Below are 13755 nucleotides of genomic sequence, written 5' to 3' on the forward strand. Positions count from 1 at the left end.
TTTATCTTCAATTTCGACTCTTTAAAATTCAACCGAAAAAAAGAAGAGGAAAAACTAGCTAATTTGAATCTTTAAAAAAAAATAATAATAATAATTTATGGAACATCATTAGTGTGTGAATGTGTGTGTGAATGGGCGAATGTGGAAATACTGTCAAAGCGCTTTGGGCTCCTTTAACAAAGGGGTAGGAAAGTGTTATACAAGTACAACCCATTTACCAATTTAACTTTTAATAATGTGAATATTTCAAAACTGATGTTTGGCTTCACTGGCTTAAAATATCTTTTAATAATACATTTTATTTGGTATAGCGCTTTTTAGTGTACTCGAAGACGCTTTACAGGATAAAAAATTAAAATATAAAACAGTTCAAAGCAACAATATATAGCACAGGAAATATAAAAGCAGTACATAGTAAAATACATACTAACATCGGACATTACAAGACACAGGGTGACAGTTTCAGGTGGCGACTTGTCCAGGGTGTGACCTGCCTTCCGCCCGAGTGTAGCTGGATAGGCAAAACTGCGGTATCTACAATACCACCACACCCCTATTATATATTAACCAATCATTTGTTTTCATTTGAGTTGATGTTATTCACTAATCCATTTTTTGGTAAACCCGACGTCAGCTTATAAAATAAAGCAATAAAAATGCTAAATAACTAATACATATATTTAGTAATATTAGTACCGTATTTTTCGGACTATATGTCGCTGTTTTTTTCATAGTTTGGCTGGGGGTGTGACGTATACTCCGGAGTGACTTATGTGTGAAATTATTAACATATTACCGTAAAATATCAAATATTATTTATCTCATTCATGTATGAGACTAGCCGGATGTCACACACACACCTCAACCAATGCAAATTTGGCGGAGGCGGGTCATGGCAGAAATGCATTGTGGGAAAAGAAGATGCTACAACATCGTCATAAACATGTCAACCAATGAAAATTCGACAAAGGCCGATCATGGCAGAAGTGCATTGTGGGAAAGAAGACGCTACCCGCTACGGTACATTGGTGGTAACTTATAAAAACAAAGGGCTGAACAAAAATGGCACCGAAAAGGAAAGCATATTCTGCAGGTTGCAAGCTGGAAGTAGTGAAATACGCAGCAGGAAACGGCAATCGAGCAGCAGAAAGAAAGTTTGGAGTAAACAAGAAACTTGTAAGGGACTGGCGAAAAGCGGAGACTACTATTGCTGAAACGAAGAAAACTAAAAAAGCTAATCGCGGGCAACAAGCTAGGTGGCCACAGCTCGAGGAACGAATTCACAAATGGGTGCTTGAACAACGTGCTGCCGAGAGAGGCTTGTGAACCGTACAGTTGCGTCTCCACGCCCAGGTAGTTGCTAAGGCGATGAATATAAATGACTTTGCGGGAGGATCTTCTTGGTGTTACCGCTTCATGCCTCTATCAGAGCAAGGACAACAATGTGCCAAAAACTGCCAGCAGACTTCCAATCCAAGGTAGACATTTTCCGCAAGTACATTGAAAAGCATGAAAGTGAGCACAACATGACTCCAGATCAAATGTCTGTTCTTGTTGGATTTTACATAATACATTTCCCCCCAAAATGCGACTTATACTGCAGTGCGACGTATATATGTTTTTTTCCTTCTTTTTTATGTATTTTCGGCAGGTGCGACTTATACTCGGAAAAATACGGTAGTTTATTTTGATCATGCTTATATATTTACATCAGAATTTACAGTTCAGTATGTCCAAAAAGGAGTATGGGAATGCAAAAGTTTGAGGTAAAACTGTGCATACACCGTGGCCTCTGGCAAGGGAGGACACGCCTTACTGGGCTTTAAAATGGCCCGCTGGTACTTTCATGTCACCGCAGGCTGTGAAAGTGCTGTGTTTGATAAACAGTGTAGCATGCTTCACAAATGTGGAACCATTATATGTGGCAGCCAAAATGGCGATTGTGATTCAAATTAGATTAATTGTGAAAGCCAAAATTATATACATTAGTGCTACACATTCTCTATTCCTTTCTTTCCCTATTAAAAATGGACGTTTAAGTGTAATTATGAACAGTTCTCTCATGAACACACTTCTTAACTTGTTTAGCATGTTCAAAAAAACAAATAAACCATGGACTAGTTTTTGAAAATAATTGAAGCTAATTAAATGGGTTGTACTTGTATAGCGCTTTTCTACCTTCAAGGTACTCAAAGCGCTTTGACACTACTTCCACATTCACACACACATTCACACACTGATGGAGGGAGCTGCCATGCAAGGCGCCAACCAGCACCCATCAGGAGCAAGGGTGAAGTGTCTTGCTCAGGACACAACGGACGTGACGAGGTTGGTACTAGGTGGGAATTGAACCAGGGACGCTCGGGTTGCGCACGGCCACTCTCCCACTGCGCCACGCCGTCCCAATTCACATGCATTGCATCTGGAAATAATTCTCAGCGCTTCACTTTTTCAACATTTAGTTTTTTACAGACTTATTCAAAAAAAGAATCAATCCATTTCTTCCCTCAAAATTATACACACAATAACCCACAATGACGATGTAAATTTTTTTAAATTTATTTTTAAATTGCAAATTTATAAAAAAAATAGTGGAATCATAATGTACACAAGTATTCAAAGCCTTTGCTCAATACTTCCTTGATGCCCCTTTTGCAGCAATTACCGCCGCAAGTCTTTTTTAATATGATGCCACAAGCTTGGCACACTTATTTTTTGTCAGTTTCACCCATTCCTCTTTGGAGCCCCTCTCAAGCTCCATCAGGTTGGATGGAAGTGTTGGTTTTCATCCTGATGGTCACTCTGTCAGAGCTACAGCATTCTTCTGTAGAGAGAGGAGAACCTTCCAGAAGGACAATTATCTCGGCAGCAAGCCACCAATTTGGCCAGTATGGTACAGTGGCCAGACGGAACCTATTTTTCCCTGAAAGTTTGCCAAAATGCATGTGAAAGACTCTCAGACCATGAGAAACAAAGTTATCAGGTCTGATGAGAAAAAGATTGATCTCTGGCGTGAATTTCAGGCATCATATTTGGGGGAAACCAGGCACTGCTCATCACCAGGGAAATACCATCCCTGCTGTGAGTCATGGTGGTTGCAGGTTGCAGGAACTGGGAGACGCGTCCGAATAGAGGGAAAGATGCATGCAGCTTTGTACGGAGACATCCTGGGTGAAAACCAATGCTTCCCGGAAATCCACCCTGATGGAGCTTGAGAGGTGCTGCAAGGAGGAATGGGCAAAGCAGATTAGGTGAAACTGCCTAAAGATAGATGTGCCAAGCTTAGGGTATTGTATTTGAAGACTGCAATTGCTGCCAAAGGTGCATCAAGTACTCAGCAAATTCCGTGGAATTTAAAACATTTCACATTGCCATTATGGGGTAGTGTGTGTAGAATTTTGAGGGCATTTTGAAAAATAAAACATAAAGTGTTGGACAAGTGAAGTGCTGGGAAGATTTCCAGATGCACTGTATCGGGGGTCGGGTACCTTTTTGGCTGAGAGAGCCAAAAAGCCAAATATTTTAAAATGTATTTCCGTAAGAGCCATATAATATTTTTTTTAACACTGAACACAACAAAACGAGTGCATTTTTAAGTAAGACCAACATTTCTAGAGTATAATAGGTCTCTTATTCTTTGTAATAACATTGTTATTCTGAAGATAACTGTGGAGGGGGCGTGGCCTGCTGGCCTGCAGCAAACTGGGGTGTGCAAGGAACAGCCTCAAAATCAGCGACAGGTGCGTAGAAAGCCCACCTGGACCTTGTTATCTAATCACCTGTCACTCTGTTAGTAGCAGCAGCCAGGAGGAGAGACGGGGTTAGTGCTGGAGCCAGAGCGCGAGCGAAAACGAAAGAGAAAAATACAATTGCTGGAAAGCAACTGAGAGACTTATTGAAAAATAAAACAATATTGTAACCCTGAAACAGGCTCTCATGTCGGTGCTTGGTGGTCTGAAAAACCCCCAGGAGGGCAAGCCCCACACTAACCACTAATAAATAAGTAACTTCTTACCATTAACGCAACTTCTTGAACAGGTGTGGTAGAAAATGGATGGATGGATTAAAAATGCATGAGAATGTTTTATATTTTGAACATTATTTTTAACACTGTAATGACAAGTGGAATTATTCATTACTTATTGTGTTAAGCAATGTCAGCTCAGATTTATCCGAGAGCCAGATGCAGTCATCAAAAGAGCCACATCCGGCTGGCGAGGCATAGGTTCCCTACCCCTGCACTGTATGTACTATTTTGTCTTTAAACAAAAACCTGACTTGATTGTTTGAATTCTAGTGACCCGCCCCTGAGTGAAGAGATGCTTCCCCCAGGAGAATGGATGTGTCACCGTTGCAATGTTCGGAAAAAGGTAGTTGACTGACCACACAAAATGTCCGTCCTACACCAAACTTAGCATCACACTGCTGATGAGCAATTGACAAAAGAACACCCTAGTAGTTTCTGTTAAATGTCTTTCAGAAACGAGAGCAAAAGTCTGAGCCGACAAATGGCCTGCTAGAAAAGTCCTGTGCAAAGCGTTCATCTTCCCCAGCTATGGAGTTGGAGCTTGGTGCTGGGCCATTACGTCTTGATGGACTTCCTCCCGGAGCTGGAGCAGCTGGGCCGGGTCTTCGTGTGGCCCAGGTACGCCTCTTGGACCGTAGGAGTAGCAGCAGACCTAGCAGCCGGCCAGGCACGCCAACTTCCAATACTTCGTCGACCCCTACTCCATCAGAGGAGCAGAATGATGGAGAAGAAGAGGCGGCCGACCCAGATGAGGATTTTCAGGGCACTGAGCTGGAGAGCATTGCATCGTCTGCTCCAACCCCACGTCTTCTCAAGAGGCCTTTTCAGCTGCTAATAGCAGCCGCTATGGAGAGAAATCCAACGCAATTCCAGCTTCCAAGTGAGCTCACATGCACCACAGCACTACCAGGTCAGTGGATACCTAACCTATGTCAGATGGAAGTCATTCAAATGTTTTTCTTAGAAAGCAACCACTCTCCTGAGCCTCAATTAAACCAAGCAAAAAATGGAAAAGGAACATTTGACCCATCATCCACAATCCCTCTGTGATACATCCTTCCCCTCTGCTAGTGAGCATATGGTCTTCTCCACCTATAAAGCCCTCTTAAAACCATCCCTAAACCTACAACTACGGGACGCCGTGGCGAAGTTGGCAGAGTGGCCCTGCCAGCAATCTGAGGCTTACTGGTTCAATTCTCACCTTCTACCATCCTAGTCATGTCCGTTGTGTCCTTGAGCAAGACACTTCACCCTCGCTCCTGATGGGCCCTGGTTAGCGCCTTGCATGGCACCTCCCGCCATCAGTGTGTGAATGTGGAAATAGTGTCAAAGCGCTTTGAGTTCCTTTAAAAAAAAAAAAGGTAGAAAAAGCGCTATTCAACACATTTACATTTAACTAGGGCTGGGAATTTTTGAGCACCTCACAATTCAGGAGCTACGATTCCATTATAAATCAATTATTTATGTTTTTTTTATTCTTATATTGTGTACTATCGGGATGTAACTATATGAACATTTCTTATCACGGTATTGTGACCAAAATTATAACGGCCATTGTTATTGTGCTCAAAATTTATAAAAAGTACTAATCTTTTGTGTAGGTGATGTCATTTGTAGAATAAAAGTTATTGTAGATAACTGTTTCATGTACCTCAAGTAGAAACTAAATGTGCTTATGAAAGTAACAAAATAATATGGCAGAAACTAAGTTATAAAGTAAATAAATGTGAAACTTGTGCAATATGACACCTTATGGTCATAATATGTAACTGCACTTTTTGTCTATGTATACACAAAAAGTGTTCTTATGTGGGCCCTTGTGACACAGTGGTTAAAGTTAAAGTCCTAATGATTGTCACACACACAATGATTCTCTGCATTTGACCCATCACCCTCGATCCCCCCCTGGAAGGTGAGGGGAGCAGTGAGCAGCAGCGAATCATTTGGTGATTTAACCCACAATTGTAACCCTTGATGCTGAGTGCCAAGCAGGGAGGTAATGGCTCCCATTTTTATAGTCTTTGTTATGACTTTGCCAAGGTTTAAACTCACAACCTACCCATCTCAGGGCGGACACTCTAACCATGCACCTGGGGATAGGACCCTCCGACCTCCAAAGACATGCACCTGGCGATAGGTTGATTGGCAACACTAAATGATCCCTCGTGTGTGAATGTTGTCTGTCTGTTTTGGCCCTGTGATGAGGTGGTGACTTGTCCAGGGTGTACACCACCTTCAGCCCGATTGTAGCTGAAATAGGCGCCAACGCCCCCCGCGACCCCAAAAGGGAATAAGCGGTAGAAAATGGATGGGTGGATGGATGTTTTGGCCCTGTGATGAGGTGGTGACTTATTCAGGGTGTACCCCGCCTTCCGCCCGAGTGCAGCTGAGATAGGCTCCAGCACCCCCCCGCAACCCCGAAAGGGACCAGCGGTAGGAAATGGATGGATGGATGTGCACATAGTTTGTCTTACTTTCTGAGTGAAGTGGAAATTTGTTTTCTATTAGTTTGGAAAATTCATTTTCTCAGAAAAGTTAACGCACATTTTTACTGTTGATAATGTAAATAACTCACAAATAGACGTTAAGCTTCGCTGGCTTTATCTTTTCCGGGTGATGGTAGCTTTCAGTCTGCAACAGGTGCTTTCCCTCGGCACAGTGCGCTTTTACCGAGTCTATTTAGGCTTGGAATGCTCGAGACTCCGCCACAGAGGTTATGCTTTTGCCAGAGTTTGTTTGTCAGCAACATAACCCATACAGTTGTTAGAAGTTTGAAATGAAACAATTACTCTTACTTACTGTACTTCACTTCCCATCTTTCTTCCTCTTTCTCACTCTAAAATTCTGGAGGATGTAGTTTATTTTCTAACTGCATTCACCATGTTTTTGTTTGATACAGTCACGCTTCACGGCATTAATAATAAGAGTTTGAAACGGCAATACCGTGGTACCTACAATACTTCACTAGGAATATGCAGCTCACAGTGTGTAAATAGAGGGTTGTTGGTGTTTCTTAAATGTTTTTTAAGCGCTTTATAGGCGGAATAGGTTAATCCTAATTACCTGTATTATTAGCTGCCTCTTACTACCAGTTTTCACTATTTAGAACGCACAGAAAAGGGAGAGACGTGTTTTTATCTCACAAAGGGATTGTGTATGATTGGTCAAATATACAGTATATATTTTGTTAATTGCAGTTTTCCTTTCAATCTGTACTGTTTTCTAACTTGTTGTTGATGATGCAAAGTTTGTGAATTGAACATTTTGTTAAGCAACTATTATCATAAATTGTTTAGAAAACACTGTTTTACAATAGACAGACTCCAAATAAGTCCTTAATCAGAAAGAATACAAATGTCTCCATTTAGCGTTGGACACAAAATGGTTTTATCATGTAAATTAGGGTTGTTCCATTATGGTAGTTGAGACTAATAAATACAGGTCTAAAATTTGGACTGAACTATAAACTTCATAAGCAATTATTGAATATATATATGCAACACTTTCTTTTTAAGGAATAACATCTTTTGTCTATGTGTTCAGGTAGCAGTAAGCGGAGGAAAAAGGAGGAATTACTTGGGAAGCCATTCAGGCGACCCCAGTATGAGCTAGATCCCAATGGTCTGGTACCTTTACCAGTCAAAGTCTGCTTCTCATGCAACAGGTATTTTAATACAGTATCTACAGACAGATCATATCCTTGATTGTTTTGCACTTACTGCTTACTGTCTTACGTTTCCTCCTGTAGGAGTTGCAGGTTGGCTCCTTTGATACAGTGTGATTATTGTCCTCTTCTATTCCACACGGACTGTCTCGACCCGCCACTTACAGCTTTACCTACCGGCAAATGGATGTGCCCAAATCATGTTGAGCACTCAGTGGTGAGACACAGAGGAACAAATACCTCAGGTTTTGTTAGGAAACCGAATCAAATTTCCTCACAAAAGTAGCACAAATCTAGTTAACAGAAAACTCATTTTAGAGAGATAAGGATAGTTTAACATGCAAAAAACTATGTGAAATTCAAATAATTGATAAATGAATACATCAAAGAAATAAAATGTGTTATCTTAAATCTGCATAACGTTGATTAAATACATTTTAGAAAAGTTTGTAAATGTTTAAGCATGATTTGTATTAAAACAAATGCATGAACCTAAGGCTCGATTTTAAATGTTTTACTTTTTGAGGACGCTATTTAAAACTACAAAATGCAAAGTGCAAGTTCAATTGTTTGTGGCTCCAGAACAAATAATTGAATGCATGATTAAAGCCAGTGCATATGAAGTGCAAGAACACTTTAAAAGATGTTGGAATCCACTGGCAAGTGGGAAAAACAAAGTGGCAGCAGCAAACGCTTTCAATCCGCCAGAATGAGAAGTTACAAGGAAAATAAAGAATAATAAAACAGTTTCAATAGGGTCCTTTGGCGGACCCCAAATATGCATCACTCAAGAACATTCTGGAGGAGATTGCAAACAAGGGACAAGAGCTCAAATGAATAAAGAATACAGTAGACATATACACACAGAATGACAATGTTGGCCAGTATTGATTTATGAGTTCCAAACAAATACAGTATTAGGCTTCTTGTGTTTTTGGATGGGTTGAGCATATTGTATTCTAATATGAAAGAGCATGGAATAAATGAATATACTTTGCAAGTAATTGTAGACTTCACATTTTTGTTCATGTCTTTGTACTATTTTGGCAGTGCAGATATGAAATCGGTCTTAAATTGTAAAAATAAAGTTGAACCTGCAGAAATCCTTATGAAGACACAGGAATTCATGCTGTGTAAATATGACAAGACTGAGTCACCAACAAACAGGATTTTTGTTTTGGCACTTAATTTTGCAGAAGATTGCGGACGTAAAGGAATACATTTGTTTGGCAATAGCCAATATGGTATATGATAACCATGACAAACTTTTGGGGAAAATGAAAAACGGAATTCTAAGAAGTGGCGCGTATGAAAGTTAAACTACCACAAAACATGATTTTCTCAGAAGAATGTTTCATCTTTCTTGGTTTTATATTTTTTCTATTGCACAGCTGAATCAGGGGAGCCTCAGCTTGTCCAACCGCTGTCAGCTTTTCGACCAATTTCAGGACAGAATGTCACAACATGCTGTCAAGTTGGACTTTCTGCGCAGAGTACATCGACCCTATTCTCCCAACAATCGGGCCACACGGCAGTACAACAAGAAGACCATCAAGGTAAACTGCACTTGGATATTCTATATGCAACCTCTTTAGTGGAGAAATCCTGTAGAACTGCTCCTTCACAGCTGTTGGTAGTTGGTGCAACATTTACAATAATAATAATGGGTTATAGTCATACTTGCCAACCTTGAGACCTCCGATTTTGGGAGGTGGGGCGGAGGCGTGGTTGGGGGCGTGGTTAAGAGGGGAGGAGTATATTTACAGCTACAATTCACCAAATCGAGTATTTCGTATGTGTGTGTGTGTGTGTGTGTGTGTGTGTGTGTGTGTGTGTGTGTGTGTATATATATATATATATATATATATATATATATATATATGTGTGTGTGTGTGTGTGTATGAAATACTTGACTTTCAGAAAATTCTAGCTATATATATTTATTTTATTATATATATAAATAAAATAGTCGGATTTCAGTGTTCATTTATATACACATATATACACACACATAACACTCATCTACTCATTGTTGTACTTGAAAGTACAATGCTTTGCAGCCAGAAGCACAGCCTTTGATTGGCACCCATCAAATACACAGTAAGAAAAAAACAGTTGTTCTACTAACTGTACTGTGCTTGCTGGTTACTAAAAGAAAACAACACCACTTACCTTTCACTATTTGATTAACCTTTGTTCTGCCATTTGCGTACTGGCGAGCGGTCTCCGAATTCGGGAACATACCCTTCATGGATTTGTTGTAGACATCCGCAAAGGAGAACGGGATGTTGCTTCCTGCCTATCAGCATAGCCATCTTTGTCTCAGCATAAGTTACACCATCGAGTCTCCATTTTGCGAGGTGGCCCATAATACAGGGTTGTGAACGATGCTGTGCTGCGGACGCTTTGTGCTTTGCTGACCGTTCATGACTGAGTATAGCCGTTCAGCCACCGTGTTCAATGGAGGAGTCTGTTCTACAAAATTTACAGGACTCTCCTGGATAAACTGAAATTCTTGTTTCCAATCGTTTTGGAACTTGCAAGCGTATTTCTTCATTTCGCCCGTCGACGGCGTCGCCATGGCTGTAACTTCTTCGTTCTTCTGCTTCGTCTCCATGTGTGTGCAGTTTTTTATTAAAATCCGTAGATGTTGTAACGTGATTGGGCAGGCAAGCTGTTTATACAGTGGGAAAGCGGACGTGAAAACAGGCTGTCCCCACTCAGGTCCGCATGGAGCTGGAGGGGGCGTGGCTTCCAGCTCGGGCTGAATTTCGGTAGAAAATTTCTTCCGGGAGGTTTTCGGGAGAGGCGCTGAATTTCGGGAGTCTCCCTGAAAATCCGGTAGGGTTGCAAGTATGGTTATAGTTGTATAGTGCTTTTCTTTATTCTTATTTCTCTAGGGGTGTGAATATCTTGCAAGATTAAAATGTGACAATATTTCTCATTTAGAGAAAAGCCTTCTTGCAGTCAGAGCACTGTCCAAAAAAATGTTTGTTGTTGTTTCTTAATAGTCAGAAGCATATTCGTTTGGCCGTGAACAAGGATTTGAAACCACACACAAAGGGGATGATTTACTTAAGTTTTGCTTGTACTAAAACATGTGCAAAGCTGGTAACACGCGTAGCTGATATAAACATGTGCGAAGTGGATTGTGTCAAAAGGGAAACTGTACTTTTTTTGGAATTCTGCCTATCGTTGACAATCATTATGAAAAACATGTGGACGGATGTTTATTTGTTTTTTTAATGAATTCTCAATAGTAAATAAATGCCATCAAAAGTCTGCTTGCAATGGAGCATATGGGAACCGATTTATTGTGCCTTTTAAACCCTTAAACATCTAAACACCTCCATTGAGGTTTTATATATGATGTATGTATATATGTAGTGTAGTAACAGGCACATTTATAATAACATGTAATATTAATGTATTTTGATCATTTTAAGCATATAGTCAGTCATTTTAAAAAATGGATCACGATTGCTTTTTTTTAATCTTCATCACTGGTGACTACAGCTCATTGCAGACTTCATTACTTACTGTACAAGGTGTGCTGCCATTAGGATGCTGACGGCCAGAATTGTGTTAAATTCCCATTTAGACGATGAGTGACTCATAATCCTTGTGAAGAAAAGGGTGTCGTTCTCGCCATTTGCGGGTCTAACTTAGATGTCAACAAGTACAAAGTTGTCGGGATGTGTCCACGTACTTCTACAATCCAGGTGAGAGGCATGCTTTGTGATCTACCCAAAAAATTCACGAGCAAGGAAACGAGTAAATCAGCTTTTCGGTTGATGTCAAAAAAGGCACACGAGCTTGTGATCAAGACGCATCTATGAAAAGTGTGTCTGTGTTAGCGCCTATACTAACAATTTCACTAATACTTGGTTAATATTCAAGTCACCAAATGGAAAATAAATATTTTTGGCCCCTTTTTTTGATGGTAATTTATTGGGTTGCATAGGCAGAATAGATCACCTCCCATTGGCTTTATTTAGGTTTTCTTTAAGAGGTAGGATACATTAAAAACAATACAAAGATCTGTCGTCATGTCTTCAGAATGATTGTGAACGATAGGCAAAAAAAAAATAAGTGCATTTCCCCCTTAAGGGGCTGGACGGCAACACAGACGAAAGTTTTGCCTTGATAAACAACTTTATTTTGTGGAGCAAACAACACTATAACAGTAACATCCTCCCTGGCGAGCGAGCGTGTTACATAACCACTACCCTGCTTTCCGGGTCCCAATAATATCAGCTGATATTTGACACAGCCCCTGCCCCCCACCGGAGTATTTTATTTTGAAAGTAAACCGGATTATTTATTTTGGGCACGTGCACGACAAGCAGATTTTAGGCGGTGGAAACAGACACATTGACTTGGATAAAAAAAGGCCGTTTCGGAGCCTGTGGAACTCCAGAGATAGACTGTCAATCAACATATTCTTGTCTGAAGTTGCCACACATTAGAACGAGATGCCATAATTTACTTTTAAATTGTTTGGCTTTATGCAGACAGATTCAGAGCTTTTGTCTTTAAAGGCCTACTGAAATGAGATGTTCTTATTTAAACGGGGATAGCAGGTCCATTCTATGTGTCATACTTGATTATTTCGCGATATTGCCATATTTTTGCTGAAAGGATTTAGTAGAGAACATCGACAATAAAGTTCACAAATTTTGGTCGCTCGTAAAAAAAAAGCCTTGCCTTTACCGGAAGTAGCAGACTATGTGAGCGTGACGTCACGGGTTGTAGGGCTCCTCTCATCTTCACATTGTTTATAATTATAGCCTCCAGCAGCAAGAGCTATTCGGACCGAGAAAGCGACGATTTCCCCATTAATTTGAGCGAGGATGAAAGATTTGTGGATGAGGAAAGTTAGAGTGAAGCACTAAAAAAAATATAAAAAAAAATAAAAGGCGACGGCTCCAGTGGGAGCGTTTCAGATGTAATTAGACACATTTACTAGGATAATTCTGGAAAATCCGTTATCTGCTTATTGTGTTGATAGTGTCTTAGTGAGATTATAAAGTCCTACCTGAAAGTCGGTTGGCTGCGGTGAACGCCAGTGTCTCTGAGAGAAGCCGAGGAGCCAAGATCACAGCTGCCTTTTTCAGCTGCAGGAGGAGGTCGCATAATCCACTAAAGTGTCCGCTAAGAGCTGACTTAATATCACAATTTTCCCATCCAAAAACTTGCTGGTTGACGTAGAGAAACATGTTCGCTTGACAGCTCTGTGTTAAAGCTTCACAACAAACAAACACCGGCTGTGTTTCGGTTGCTAAAAGCAGCTACAATCCACCGCTTTCCACCAACAGCATTCTTATTTGACGTTTCCATTATTAATTGAACAAATTGCAAAAGATTCAGCAACACAGATGTCCAAAATACTGTGTAATTATGCGATGAAAAGAGACGACTTTTAGCCGTGTGTGGTGCTGGGCTGAAATGTCCCCTCCAACCAATAACGTCACAAGCAGGCGTCAACATAAGCGTCATCATTCCGCGACGTTTTCAACAGGATACCTTGCGGGAAATTTAGAATTGCAATTTATTAAACTAAACCGCCCGTATTGGTATGTGTTGCAAGTTTTCCTTGCCCTTATGTGGGTTCTTCCGAGGATGTCGTAGTGGTTTTTGCAGCCCTTTGAGACACTTGTGAATTACGGCTATATAAATAAACATTGATTGATTGATACAAACTATCAGACAGTGTGGTCTGTAGTAGTGGGTTTCAGTAGGCCTTTAAATGTAGAAATATCCATCGATCCATTTTCTACCGCTTATTCCCTTTCGGGGTCGCGGGGGGCGCTGGCGCCTATCTCAACTACAATCGGGCGGAATTCGGGGTACACTCAATAAAAACTATACTGCACGGGTGCCCTAACTCTTTGCATTCAAGGACCAAAGTGAAAATGTGCCAACAAAGACAAATAACCAAAACGTTCCTTTATTTGGTACCAATAACAATGATAGATAGCAACCAGTTAGCCAACCTGTTAGCCTTGCGAACATGGCAACGATGATTGTGTGAGCAAACTTTTAAACTTCTGATATATTGATC

At 40.6% G+C, this 13755-nt stretch overlaps 1 protein-coding gene across 2 annotated transcripts in view; it reads left to right on the forward strand.

The window, feature by feature from the left end:
• The window catches only part of LOC133537295 (PHD finger protein 12-like), a 44653-nt gene that overhangs the window by 7881 nt on the left and 23017 nt on the right, over positions 1-13755 (forward strand). For both annotated transcript variants that reach the window (XM_061878300.1, XM_061878299.1), the window contains exons 3-7: positions 4298-4370; positions 4481-4937; positions 7571-7691; positions 7776-7908; positions 9083-9247. In XM_061878300.1, the coding sequence (XP_061734284.1) occupies positions 4298-4370; positions 4481-4937; positions 7571-7691; positions 7776-7908; positions 9083-9247 (949 nt within the window). The remainder of the gene's footprint in view (positions 1-4297; positions 4371-4480; positions 4938-7570; positions 7692-7775; positions 7909-9082; positions 9248-13755) is intronic.

Source organism: Nerophis ophidion, linkage group LG18 (assembly GCF_033978795.1).
Source record: "Nerophis ophidion isolate RoL-2023_Sa linkage group LG18, RoL_Noph_v1.0, whole genome shotgun sequence".
Classification (NCBI taxonomy): domain Eukaryota; kingdom Metazoa; phylum Chordata; class Actinopteri; order Syngnathiformes; family Syngnathidae; genus Nerophis; species Nerophis ophidion.